This window comes from Chanodichthys erythropterus, chromosome 24 (assembly GCF_024489055.1).
Source record: "Chanodichthys erythropterus isolate Z2021 chromosome 24, ASM2448905v1, whole genome shotgun sequence".
Taxonomy (NCBI): Eukaryota; Metazoa; Chordata; class Actinopteri; order Cypriniformes; family Xenocyprididae; genus Chanodichthys; species Chanodichthys erythropterus.
In genome coordinates, this window is record NC_090244.1 from 13,325,599 (window position 1) to 13,340,278 (window position 14,680).

At 33.3% G+C, this 14,680-nt stretch overlaps 2 protein-coding genes across 4 annotated transcripts in view; one reads left to right on the forward strand and one right to left on the reverse strand.

Annotated features, from left to right (window-relative positions):
* ccnd2a (cyclin D2, a) overlaps nt 1–5,498 on the reverse strand; it is a 191,229-nt gene extending 185,731 nt beyond the window's left edge. The window contains exon 1 of the mRNA XM_067380455.1: nt 5,227–5,498. Within this exon, the coding sequence (XP_067236556.1) occupies nt 5,227–5,289 (63 nt within the window). The 5' untranslated portion in view covers nt 5,290–5,498. The remainder of the gene's footprint in view (nt 1–5,226) is intronic.
* The window catches only part of kdm7ab (lysine (K)-specific demethylase 7Ab), a 42,022-nt gene continuing 27,374 nt past the window's right edge, over nt 33–14,680 (forward strand). Inside the window, exon 1 of one of the 3 annotated variants that reach the window (XM_067380452.1) lies at nt 33–953. In XM_067380452.1, the coding sequence (XP_067236553.1) occupies nt 910–953 (44 nt within the window). In that variant the 5' untranslated portion in view covers nt 33–909. Of the gene's footprint in view, nt 954–8,517; nt 8,646–11,021; nt 11,306–14,680 lie in introns of those variants that run through there. The other 2 variants (XM_067380451.1, XM_067380453.1) reach the window with 2 other exon arrangements.

Sequence of the window (14,680 nt, forward strand, 5' to 3'; positions counted from 1 at the left end):
AATGTTATCAAACTGACCTTAATCGTCCACTAGATGGAAACATTTTCAAAGAAATGTATCATGTTTCCTTATTCCTTTGTGTAAAGTTAAGCCGTCACGTTCTTTGTTGAGATTTAACGCTCTGTTGTGCTAGGTAAACATGATTTCATCATTTTCAGTCATTTTTACAGCATAAACTGAGAGAGGGGCGAGTCAAACCAGTTTGAGGGGCTTTACAAAAGGGATAAGGTCAAAAATTCCCACGTACAATTTGAGTTGGTCTTCCTGTTTATAATGCAAACCATTTACCATAATGAATAACTCATACGGAAGTCAAGAGCTTTTATTGCTAAGCCACTTCCCAAGGGAAATTACTAATCTTTATTTTACTAATATAAATATGATTCACCTCATGGTTCATTATCTATCCATCTTAACTCGCTATTGTCACTTTTGCCCTGCTTAACTGTAATAATGCACTAAATTTGTAAAATGCTCTCTTTTTTGTTAAAAGCTCTAGAAAAATAAAATTAAATTGGCTTGAATTACATAGCCTAATATTATTCATCTATATTAGTACTATAACAACAGTAACAATCACAATAGTAACAGTGATTAAGGAAATAAAATAGTATAGATATAGCCAGTATATTTTAAGGCCTATCTATATATGACAGTAACACTCTGGTGTGTGTCTCACTAATTCCGCTTTAATGATTTTTTTTTTTTTCCATTAGCATAAATGCCAGGAAACCATGACGTTGAGTCGACCCAGACGAGCCTTTCACTGTCATGTTCTCAGTACCCGCAAACAGCTGCTCAGAAAACAACTACCGTCATTTCCGCTTCAGAAGCACAACAAACAAAACAAAGAAATGCACAGTATGTGTGTAAAGATGCACGCATTGAGCGAGCATTTTCATTACCACAATGAATTACTGCATTCTCTGTTGGTGGTTCAACACTTTGAACAGGTAATGATTTTTGTGTGTGTGAAGTCACAGTGACTTATATAGATACACCTTACAACATAATATTTCAGATGAGTGCGATTCTCACTAAATCTCACAAAATTTCAAACATTTTTTTTTTTTTTTTTTTAAATGTTTGAATCGACAAATTTCCTTTTTAGACATCAAGAGCAAGTGATCATTCATTTTAAAAGTTGTACTGACAATGTAATACCTTTTATGGTAACACTTTATTTAACAGTGCCATAGTTACAGGTTACTACATGTACTTACTATAGTAATAACATACTACTAAGTAACTAACCCTAAACCAAACCCTAACTCTAACTTGACACTATTACGACACTGTAAAATAAAGTGTAACCCCTTTTTTTATATATATTTTCCAAAACAAGTCTTTAAAAATCTCATTACCGCAACAGAAATTCTCTCTACCGCAACTGGCCTTAAATTATTGCGGTAAGTGAGAATGGTATTGCAGAGGATGAGGTACCTTAGCATATTTTGCTAAATACAGAAAAGCCATGATGATTGAGCCAACTTTTTATTCAATGTACATAATTAGACATTAATTAGAATCAGAAATTGTTCATTTAAAGTTTTTTTAAATAGTAAAATGACCTGTTATGGTAATGATAATCAAAATGTTGTGTACATGGTCTGACAAGAGAATTTTTATTTTTTTATTTTAACTGGTAGCCATCTTTAAGGTTCTGCTAAATTCAAAATCAAGGTTTATTTAAAATTGTGTGTGTAAATAGTCCTTAAAAAATGTTGCGGAGGATGAAAACATCTGTGATTTTTTCATTATTATTATACATTATTAATTTTTTTTTTTTCTGTAATTTGAAAACATCTATTAGAACATTTATATAGAATATTTTCATTTTTTTCATGCTTCAATTACAATGTTACATACATTCAGATATACTGAATGGACGCATTGCGGTAATGAGAATTTCAACAGAAAATGCAGTAAAATACAAAAATAATTCATTCCTATGTTGAAATTACTCTTTGTTCAGTGTAGAGAACGATATTGTCTTTATTATGATGTTTTTATATATTACTAAAATGCATGTTTAAAGGGATAGTTGACCCAAAAATTAAAATTTGATGTTTATCTGCTTACTCCCAGCGTATCCAAGATGTAGGTGACTTTGTTTCTTCAGTAGAACACAAATTATGATTTTTAACTCCAACTGTTGCCGTCTGTCAGCCGTATAATGGGAGTGAATAGGAACTTCTTTTATAAGAGTAAATAAAACATGCACAGACAAATCCAAATTAAACCCTGCGGCTCGTGACGACACATTAATGTCCTAAGACATGAAACGATCAGTTTGTGCGATAAACCGAACAGTATTTATATCATTTTTTTACTTCTAAATCACCACTATATCCAACTGTCCTGCACATCCGGTTGGTGAGGTCTGAAAACGTTCTGATGACGGAAGTGATGTCTCGTACTCACTTCTGTTGTCAGAGCGCGATCAGACCTCACTAAGCGAGTGCTGAACGCAGTTGGACATAGTGGCGTATTAGAGGTAAAAAATGATATAAATACTGTTCGGTTTCTCGCACAAACTGATCGTTTCATGTCTTAGGACATTAATGTGTCGTCACGAGCCGCAGGGTTTAATTTCTTATAATTAAAGTCTTATAATTAAATCTTATCTTATAAATCTTATAAGATCTCTTTCTTATAATTAAATTTTAATTATAATTCTTAAAATTTCTCTTATAAAAGAAGTTCCCATTAACATGCATTATACGACTGACAGACGGCAGCGGTTGCAGTTAAAAATCATAATTTGTGTTCTACTGAAGAAACAAAGTCACCTACATCTTGGATGCCCTGGGAGTAAGCAGATAAACATAAAATTTTCATTTATGGGTGAACTATCCCAAAAATATTTATAATCATTAGTGCCATGGTGTTTTAATGGTTTTGTGAGAATGACCTATATATATATACTAAACTAAAGTGTGACCATATTCAGTCATTCTTCATTTTTCCAAACTGAAACACTGATCTTGCATTTCAAGTAAAAGAAAGTCAACAATGTCATTTCTCAGAAGCAAAGTCTCTAAAAACCACAGCAGGTGACAGTATGCGTAGGAGATAAATCAACCATAACGGCCACACGGAGAGATCCGCCATTTTGATTTTAAACTAAGAATGGTGCTTACACTCTTGATTCAAAGGATTATCAAGATATGCAAGACTTCCAATCAATCTGTCCTGAAAAATCCACTGCTGGGATACAATATGATGACCACTGAATGTTCAACCTGCTCACTGAATGACAGATCTGAGTGCGTCTATCTCAGGAGCCAGAGAAGACACTGCGTTCCCGATTGAGCCCCCCGGCAGGAAGCTCCAATCCTCCGCACCCCTCCTCCTCTTCCTCAGGAGAGAGGACTCTGGATGAACGCTGCGCGTGCAGCGCCGAGACTCTGAAATGAAGGCTGTACCCACATCCTGTGTTCATGTTCAATGTCTTAAACGAGCACCTGCCGTGCCCTGCCTCTCGCCTTCTGCAACTATCCAAAAACTGAAACTGCTGAGGCATTTTCTGTTTTGTTTCTGGTGTTGTGCTTGTACTCGGAAAAGCATCTGCTGGGCAGATTTCTCAAAGGAAGCACTGCATGCATCACTAAAAGCAAACAAACACTGTAAAAACACTGTTATTGAGCGCCATATTCCTTCCAGCAACAAGGATTTTGAAACCTAATAGCGCACTTGAAACATCCATTTTGTTGTTATTAAAAACGCAGCAATGACTCACTGAGCTGAACGTCACACCGTCAAACTCTACATTTGATCACTTAGATTGGTTCAGTTCAGCAAATGATCCAAAACAATTGATTTTTTGATGGATTTTAATTACAGCCAAGGTAGTCTCTTATGAAAAGTCACATATGGGTCAACAACTAATAGAAATATGAAATCTTTTTAAAAAAAAATTGATCATACATGTATTATTTGGTATTATACATTTTTGAAAAAAAAAAAAAAATAGAATATTTTCTAAAAATGTATATATTTTAATGGCTTAATTTAATGACAAGTATTGTGACCTTAACATAAAAATTACTAAAATAATTATTGAACTGTTAATAGTTGTAAATAACTTCAATGTTTTGAAAAGTTTAAAAAACATTTAAAAAAAAAAACATTAACTGTTTTAGAAAATATTAATAATTAATATAAAGTGTAACAAAATGTAACAAAATATCCTGACCCTAGCAAAATGTGCATTTTCATAAAAATGTCTCATATCATAACAAAAAAGTTGGTTTATGCCACACTGACTTTGATTTACAAAGTTTTGCAGATATAAATATTTAAAACAAAATTGCTTCACTGCTTATTTTTTAAAATAATGAATTAATGTAATAAAATACCTTGATATTAACAAAATGTGCATTTTCATAAAAAAGGTTAATACATGTCACATGACTTACATATTGGTTGTGTAAAAAGGTTTTCCAATTATAAATTTTTAAAACAAAATTGCTCCACTGCTTACTTTTTAAGAGAAGAATTAATAATATAATACAGTTTTAAGAATTTCAACTTTTTTTCTATTATTTAGCTACGACATTTCTGACGTCGAACCTTTAAAAAAAAACAATCAAAATGACTTTTAATCCACACATTAAATCGTGTTAATAAAACAATGCATTAAAAAAAACATTCATTTGTATACGCATTTTGAGGAACACAAGCATCACGTCATTGACCGATATATAAAACAACAATGAGCGTCCATGTGCATACAACTGAGAATATCTTTCACATTTTGAGCCATTTCCAAACGTTTACATGCACACACACACCTTTAAGAGTCATAAAATGTGTACAAAACATCTTGACCCCTGAACTTCACGATATTAAAAATATATGTACTGAAAATAAGTAAGCCGCCCACCGATGCTCCCTAGGGCTCAATTGCGCAAGAGTTTATCACTTACGATAAGGATCTCATTACGCTTCATTCTTTTACAAAAGAAACGCGAAACGAAAATGACCACCTTTTTGAGAATATTCCTTTATTTACGCATAAAGCTACTCTTCGTGTCACAACAAACTGATTTTGCCAAAAGAAATACACCAGCGTTCACTATTTTTCACCGACAAACGTCCCGGATGTCTGCCAACATCTTCAGTTGCGCTCGTTCTTTCTGAGATGAGAAAAGTGCTCGTATCTTCGACGAGACCAACATTTAAACTCACACAGCCTGTAGGAATTTTAAACATGCCCCTTACCGAATTAAGAGATTTTTCTGGCAGTCTTCGGCACGCGACATCCTCTCGTAGTAAAGTTTTCATACAGCGTGCAGCTGTGTTGTTTACAAAGTACTGAGCGGAATCCCGATTGGTCCGGGTCGACTCAAGGCGACGCCCCGAAGCTTAAAGCCCATCTGACGCGACGCGACAAACTTGTAATCAACGCCGCCTCATTTCCCCGCGTCGCTGATTCTTTGATTACAATGGAAGCGTTCGAGGTTGTCGCGTCGCTTGCAGTGTATTTACGGGGATTTAGTTATAGAGCTTTTACCTGAACTGTAATGATCCGATTTTGCACAAGGTGGCGACATAGTCAACCTTCTCCTCAAAGCTTTAGGACTAGCAAACGGACAGATTTACCATCCTTTCTTGTTACATAGTGACATTATATGAGTAATACAGTAATGATATATTATTTAAATTGTAAAATATTTATTTAACATTTGTTGTGCGACCTATTTATTTTTGCTCTTTTAAATTTTAAAAATGGGCGAGCATAACTGTCTTAATAATAAATTCACAATTAAAAAAAAAAATTGTGAGTACCAAATAAACCATATGATTGTCTCATTTATACACTGAACCAAGACTAAACGTATTACCTCTATTTGTTGTTTTCTCAGACACCACATTCAAGATGATTGCTTTCGCATTCACAATTTATTAATTTGTCGTGTATACAATTTTTTATTTTTTGTGTTTGTTTGTCTGCTTCATGTCATGCAAAGCATATATATATATATATATATATATATATATATATATATATATATATATATATATATATATATATATATATATATATATATATATATATATACAGTACAGTCCAAAAGTTTGGAAACACTAAGATTTTTAATGTTTTTAAAAGAAGTTTCGTCTGCTCACCAAGGCTACATTTATTTCATTAAAATTACAGTAAAAACAGAAATATTGTGAAATATTATTACAAATTAAAATAACTGTGTACTATTTAAATATATTTGACAAAGTAATTTATTCCTGTGATGCAAAGCTGAATTTTCAGCATCATTACTCCAGTCTTCAGTGTCACATGATCCTTCAGAAATCATTCTAATATGCTGATTTGCTGTTTAATATACATTTATGATTTTTTCAATGTTGAAAACAGTTGTGTGCTTTTTTTTTTCAGGATTCCTTGATGAATAGAAAGTTCAAAAGAGCAGCATTTATCTGAAATACAAAGCTTCTGTAGCATTATACACTACCGTTCAAAAGTTTGGGGTCAGTAAGAATTTTTATTTTTTTGAAAAGAAATTAAAGAAATTAATACTTTTATTCAGCAAGGATGCATTAAATCAATCAAAAGTGGCAGTAAAGACATTTATAATGTTACAAAAGATTAGATTTCAGATAAACACTGTTCTTTTGAACTTTCTATTCATCAAATAATCCTGAAAAAAAAATATTGTACACAAATATTTTGTACAATTGTACACATTAAATGTTTCTTGAGCAGCAGATCAGCATATTAGAATGATTTCTGAAGGATCATGTGACACTGAAGACTGGAGTAATGATGCTGAAAATTAAGCTTTGAATCACAGGAATAAATTACTTTGTCAAATATATTTAAATAGTACACAGTTATTTTAATTTGTAATAATATTTCACAATATTACTGTTTTTACTGTATTTTTAATTAAATAAATGTAGCTTTGGTGAGCAGACAGACGAAACTTCTTTTAAAAACATTAAAAATCTTAGTGGTTCCAAACTTTTGGACTGTACTGTATATATATATATATATATATATATATATATATGTACAGTGGTGTGAATAAGTGTTTGCCCCCTTCATGATTTTTTCTTAAAAAGGCGGTTCATGCTCGAAAACCCTCCAATATGGCTGAATTACAACAATTCTGCAAAGTGGGCCAAAATTCCTTCACAGTGCTGTAACAGAATCATTGTAAGTTATTGCAAATGCTTGATTGCAGTAGTTGCTGGTAATGGTGGCCCAACCAGTTATTAGGTGTAGGGGTCAAGCACTTTTTCACACTGGGCCATGTGGGTTTGGATTTTGTTTTCCCTTCATAATAAAAACCTTCATTTAAAAACTGCATGTTGTGTTCACTTGTGTTATCTTTGATTCATATTTAAATTTGTTTGTTGATCTGAAACATTAAAGTGTGCAAACATGCAAAAAAGTAAAAAATCAGGAAGGGGGCAAACGCTTTTTCACACCACTGTAAAGGTCATTCGGTATAAAACATGGAAAATGTTGTGATATTTTAAAAACTTGTACTAAATATAAAATGTTTGTCCTTTTTCCAGTTAGCTATATCAGTCTTTTAACATTGTTTGAAAATATCATCATTCGGTATAATCAAAAGTGTCATTTTTTGGTTAAACCAAATTACTTTTTTCGTTACAAATTGTGTCCATCTTGTAAAAAATGACAAAAGCAGTGTTAGTTGATTATAAAAACCACATAATCTCATTGTTAACACTTAATAAAACTTCAAATTAATTATATCTCCATTATGTTTGTTTTTTTCTTTTAAAAACCTTATTCATCTTATTCACCATATATATATATATATATATATATATATATATATATATATATATATATATATATATATATATATATATATAAGCTTATTAAACCTCCTGAAATTAAATGGTAATTAAATTCTGAAATTAAAAAAAATAATAATAATTTCTAAAATCCTGAAATTATATTCACCTGACAGATCAATATTAAATATGTTTTCAGTTTAAAAATAGTAATCCGATGCTCTCAAAGTAAGATTTCACATTTAAAAAAACTTTATATGTTCATATTTCATATTTAAAAAAAAAAAAAAATTCTGGCTTAAAACTTTGTTACACTAAAAATTGGAAACGTTACCATTTTTATAGCCTACCTAAAACGCTTGTACATTGTATTCTTCAATAATAATAATAATAATAAAATCTAATGAAATTAAAACGATTACGCATGATATTAATGAACCTTAACAGTTTTTAACGTTAAGCTATAGGCTAGTTTAGATTAACAAAAATAACAACTGTTGGACGTTAAAATCTTGTACTTATGTATCCATGACTCGTTTGTCCCATCCAATGCTTTTTATTATCACTCCTATTTTCGTATTACGTAATGATGAAGAGACTTTGGCGTGCCTCGCGCTCAGTGTTGACGCATGACGTCACGACATGCTCTCGCGCCCCTCCCCTCGCGTTCCTCTCTGTGTTGTTTCCGCATAATTAGAAGGAATCTCCGCCCAACCCGATTCCAGCTTGGCTGCGTTGTTTGGGGACAGTCCGAAGATGGCGACGGCCCAGCTGTATTGCGTCTGCCGGCAGCCGTACGATGTGAGCCGGTTTATGATAGAATGCGATATTTGTAAGGACTGGTTTCACGGCAGGTAAGGAATTCAACCGTTTCTTCGTCATATGTTGTGTCGGAAAAGCAAAAAAGATACCCGCGTATGAAATCCTATGGCACTTCGGATGTCAGTAAGCCGTGCGTTGAGCTCGAGACGATTTCACGCGCTGCTTTGTCAATATTTCCAGGCATTAATCGCACCATTTGCCACTTTCATAATATAAACACTCGAGTTGCCCATCTGTTAATTCTTTCCTAGCTTCGTTATTGCTTTGCCGTAACATTTGACTGTTTTTCCATGGTTTCTCAAAAAAAATCCAGCGATCTGTGCAGCGAAAATGGGTTCACGTAGGGTTTTCTCAGTAGCTTTGTGGCTAGGGTTGCAGAGCATCAGCTGACATGAACCGCTTATGTAGTTTTGTGTCTTGTAAGGAAATAAATGACAGCATTGACATGTATGATGTTGAAGTGCACGTGAGGTTGTGGGGTGTCAGTCGTCAATTGAAGGTTTATTAATATTGTACATTTAACTGCAGTTGGGTGTCAAAAGTCAAACTATTAGAATGTAATATAAGATAAGATTTTTAAAAAAGCATTAAAATAACAAAATAGTAATATAACGAAAAAAGAAAACCGTTAGAAAAGGAATGGCTATGGATTTTTGAACCAAAACATGATCGATGTGGTGCTGAAACTTGCTTTCGAGTGAACTCGTGCATGATGTTTTCCTTAAGACTTGATTAAGATGTTGTTTATGGTGAAAAATATCACGAAAAGTACTTAGTTGCTATCAGAGAGTTTAAAAACGAGCATTTTTAGAGTTTTACACTGTTTAAAATTCATTTTCACCATAATATTGGCCGAACAACATCTGGATATTTTGATAACTTGGGTTTGCTTTATCTTTTATGCAGCCTATATTGCGACTTTTATTGCTCTTAGCTCGTAAATTAAATGTATTTGACATCCAGGTTATTTCTTTGTTGAGTTTTCTGCAGCAGTCTGTGAAGCGTGAAGAAACGTGGGGGGTTTCGATGAAAAGTTACACGGGGAATGGGGAGGGAGGGAGGGGGTAACTAAACAAAGACGTGTGGTTGAGTTTACGACATCAGACAATTGCCTATTTCTCTCGTTAAGTGCCTTAAATGTGCATTACAGATTGCTTGGAAAGTAGCTTCTAATTTTGGGGTTTGCTCGAATTAATGGCAGTATTACATGCAAAAGGGAAAGACACGTTTGTAAAGGAGCGCAGCCCCAAAGGTTTCTGTGATTGTTTGGTCTTTTTGATTGACAGCAGGGGTCGGGCATTTAAATCCCCAAGTTGTACAAATATGGGCATATGGTTCCGCCTCTTAAAGGGACAGGTACCATTTGACGTGTGCAGCGCAGAGCTGAAGCTATGTGTGAAATGCTCAGGGTGAACTGTAAATATTGCCGGAAGTCAAGCAAGGGCATTGTGCTGCTTTATAAGTGTGATATAGCTGGCTGGCACATTTGTTTTTAGTTATCTTGTAAATCTTTATAGTTTACACATTTACAGTACCGGTCAAAAGTTTGGAATAAAAAGTTTTTGAAAGTCTCATGCTCTCCAAGGCTGTATTCAAAATTCAACAAAAAGCTAATATTGTGAAATATTATTACAATTTAAAAGAACTTATTCTTATTTTAAGATATTTGTGATTTATTTCTGTGATGCAAAGCTGAATTTTCAGTCACATGATCCTTCAGAAATTATTCTAATATGCTGATTTGGTGCTCAAGAAACATTTCTTTTTAATATCAGTATTGAAAACGGTTATTTCTGTATAATGTTTTTGTGGAAAACGTGATAGTTTTGGGTAAGATTTAAAAATATATAAGAAGAAAAATATAAATTAATACTTTCAATCGATCAACAGTATTAGTAAAAAAAAAAAAAAAAAATTATAATGTTACAAAAATACTGTTATTTTGCACTTTCTATTCATCAAAAAAATTGGGGGGAAAAGTGTATTGCATTTCCACCCAAATATTAAGCAGCAAAAATTATTTTCAACATTAACTATTATTATTAATTGAGCAACAATAATAATTGAACGCCAAATTTAATAATGAACACCAAATTAGCATATTAGAATGATTTCTGAAGGATCATGTGACTGAAGACTGGAGTAATATATGCTGAATATTCATCTTTGCGTCACAGAAATGAATGACATAATACAATGAAATATAGTAAAATAAAATGCTTATTTTACTTAACAATATATGTTATATATAAACTACTTTTTATAGTACAGTCCAAAAGTGTGGAACCACTAAGATTTTTAATGTTTTTAAAAGAAGTTTCGTCTGCTCACCAAGGCTACATTTATTTAATTAAAAATACAGTAAAAAACAGTAATATTGTGAAATATTATTACAATTTAAAATAACTGTGTACTATTTAAATATATTTGACAAAGTAATTTATTCCTGTGATCAAAGCTGAATTTTCAGCATCATTTCTCCAGTCTTCAGTGTCACATGATCCTTCAGAAATCATTCTAATATGCTGATTTGCTGCTCAAGAAACATTTATGATTATTTTCAATGTTGAAAACAGTTGTGTACTTTTTTTTTTTTTCAGGATTCCTTGATGAATAGAAAGTTCAAAAGAACAGCATTTATCTGAAATACAAAGCTTCTGTAGCATTATACACTACCGTTCAAAAGTTTGGGGTCAGTAAGAATTTTTTATTTTTATTTTTTTGAAAAGAAATTAAAGAAATGAATACTTTTATTCAGCAAGGATGCATTAAATCAATCAAAAGTGGCAGAAAAGACATTTATAATGTTACAAAAGATTAGATTTCAGATAAACACTGTTCTTTTGAACTTTCTATTCATCAAATAATCCTGAAAAAAAATATTGTACACAAATATTTTGTACAATTGTACACATTAAATGTTCAGCATATTAGAATGATTTCTGAAGGATCATGTGACACTGAAGACTGGAGTAATGATGCTGAAAATTCAGCTTTGCATCACAGGAATAAATTACTTTGTGAAATGTATTCAAATAGAAAACAGTTATTTTAAATTGTAATAATATTTCACAATATTACTGTTTTTACTGTATTTTTAATTGAATAAATGTAGCCTTGGTGAGCAGACAAAACTTCTTTTAAAAACATTAAAATCTTAGTGGTTCCAAATTTTTGGACTGGACTATATATATATATATATTATACATAAAATAGCATAAAGAATAATTAAACAATTGTAGACAAAAAAACAATTTACAATTAAATTTGTATTCTTTTGTATTCTTAATGCATGACTGAATGCAGGTCTGAATTCAGTTTCAAAATACCAGTGTTTCAAAAACCCAAATTTCCTACCCTTATTATAGAATATAAATATTTACAACAGTTTTCAAGCATACTTGCATTATTAGGCCCGTGTTTAAATTGCATTTGAGGTTTAAAGGTTTGCCAAGGGGCTTCTGTGTCTCTGCATTACAACATTGTGGTGCCCACTGGCACTGTTGATAACGAGGGATAATCATATTTGTGGTATGCGTGGTTGATGTGTTTTGTTCTGTTACTCAAAGGTTCAGTGTGTCACTGCTGCCTGCCACCAATGGGATTAAGCTGTCTAGCCGGTTGCCCAGGCCTGGCTGTTATCTGGCTCTGTGCACAGCCTGGTTTGGGAGGCAGGAGCCGCTGGGGGGTGAATTACAAAACTCCTGATATTCATGCATGATAGTGACGAGGCCCAGTTTCAACCACGCAAAAAAAACTGCCTATACATGTCTTACCTACCAGGTGCAGGCCAGTTCTGCAAGATTTACAGTGACCTTGGAATGTTACCTAATGACTTTAAATGGTTAGTTTATCCTCAGCAAATCCTTGTAAATCAGTTCTGAGGTCTGTGATTCAGTGCGTCTCTGTCTTTTGAATAATGTGTGTATTTGCATGCTTGATGCACGTGCGTGGGTGTGCTTGTGTGTTTGTAGGAGGGAAAAGATTGATGGAGGCCTCACTGCCCAGAGGCAAGTTCAAAGCCCCATTCATCAACGTCCCTCTGAGGCTGAAAACACTGAGGAGAGATAGATGACTTCTGTCTTGTCAGACTAGGTTTTTAGTAGGATTGGCCCGGTCGAAAAGTCACCCCTGTTTTTGTACGCAAAATCCTGTGATCACGTGCTGCTTCAATTAGAATAAAATAAAATCTGATGGATTCTTATGCAGTGCTTTCAGAAAGAAAATTGTTTCTCACTGATTCTTGAGATAAGGGTCAAAACATTTTAGAAGTTAGTTTTTATTATTTAATAATACAATATTTTAAAACTGATATATTTGTAGACAAAGGTCTCAGCTAATGAGCCATGTAAGGGGACATGAAAATTCACTTCTGAACTTAATTTGTGTCAGCTTCATCAGGCGCCTATAAAAAAATTATATTTTAAAAGGTTAGTTCACCCAAAAAATTTTCTCACCCTCATGTCGTTCTACACCCCTAAGACCTTCGTTCATCTTCGGAACACAAATTAAGATATTTTTGATTATATCCGATGGCTCAGCGAGGCCTGCATAGACAGCAATGGTACTTCTTCTCTCAAGATCCATAAAGGTAATAAAAACATATTTGAATCAGTTCATGTGAGTACATTGGTTCTACCTTAATATTATAAAGCGATGAAAATATTTTTTGTGCGCCAAAACAACGACTTTTTAACAATATCTAGTGATGGCCGATTTCATAATACTGCGCTTGAAGCTTCGGAGCTTTATGAATCAAATCAGTGGATCGGAGCACCAAAGTCACATGATTTCACCAGTTTGGCGGTTTGATACATGATCTGAATCACTGATTCGACTCAAAAGATTCATAACGCTCTGAAGCAGTGTTTTGAAATCGGCCATCACTAGATATTGTTAAAAAGTCGTTTTTGGGTTTTTAAACAAATAGTGACAGAGTTGACAAACACTGGTGTTGACAGAGGTCCATCTGGGGCCAAATATACAGTATATGTAAATAGAAGCATGAAACAACATTAGAACTATTCCCCATATGCAAAAAAAAAACATTAACTAGGTTAGTTCACCCAAAAATGAAAATTCTGTCATTTATTACTTACCCTCATGCCGTTCCACACCCGCAAGACTTTTGTTAATCTTCAGAACACAAATAAAGATATTTTAGTTGAAATCCGATAGCTCCGTGAGGCCTCCATAGGGAGCCATGACATTTCCTCTCTCAAGATCCATTAATGTACTAAAAACACATTTAAATTGTTTCATGTGAGTACAGTGGTTCAATATTAATATTATAAAGCGACGAGAATATTTTTGGAGCGCCACAAAAAAACAAAATACCGACTTATTTAGTGATGGCCGATTTCAAAACACTGCTTCATGAAGCTTCGGAGCACAAATATATCAGTGTGTCGAATCATGATTCAGATCGCGTGTCAAACTGCCAACGACTGAAATCACGTGACTTTGGCGCTCCGAACAGCAGATTCGACACACTGATATATTTGTGCTCCAAAGCTTCATGAAGCATTGTTTTGAAATCGGCCATCACTAAATAAGTCGTTATTTCGTTTTTTTTGGTACTCCAAAAATATTCTCGTCGCTTTATAATATTAATATTGAACCACTGTACTCACATGAACCGATTTAAATATGTTTTTAGTACATTAATGGATCTTGAGAGAGGAAGTGTCCATTGCTCCCCATGGAGGCCTCACAGAGCTATCGGATTTCAACTAAAGTATCTAAATTTGTGTTCTGAAGATTAACGAAAGTCTTACAGGTGTGGAACGGCAAGAGGGTAACTAATAAATGACAGAAATTTCATTTTTGGGTGAACTAACCCTTTAAATCACATTATACAGACTTTTTTGAGAGCACTTGTCAACCATCAGACAAAACCTGTCAGAGTTGATGTCTGACGGAGTTGACAAAATTGAATTTTTTTCCACCTAAACCATGTGTTATACAGTGGTGCAATTTCGTTTTCTTTCTCAGTTGTAGTTGCCTTAATAAACATATAAAAATGCCAAGATATATCCCACAAGTATTTACAGAAACTATTAGACCG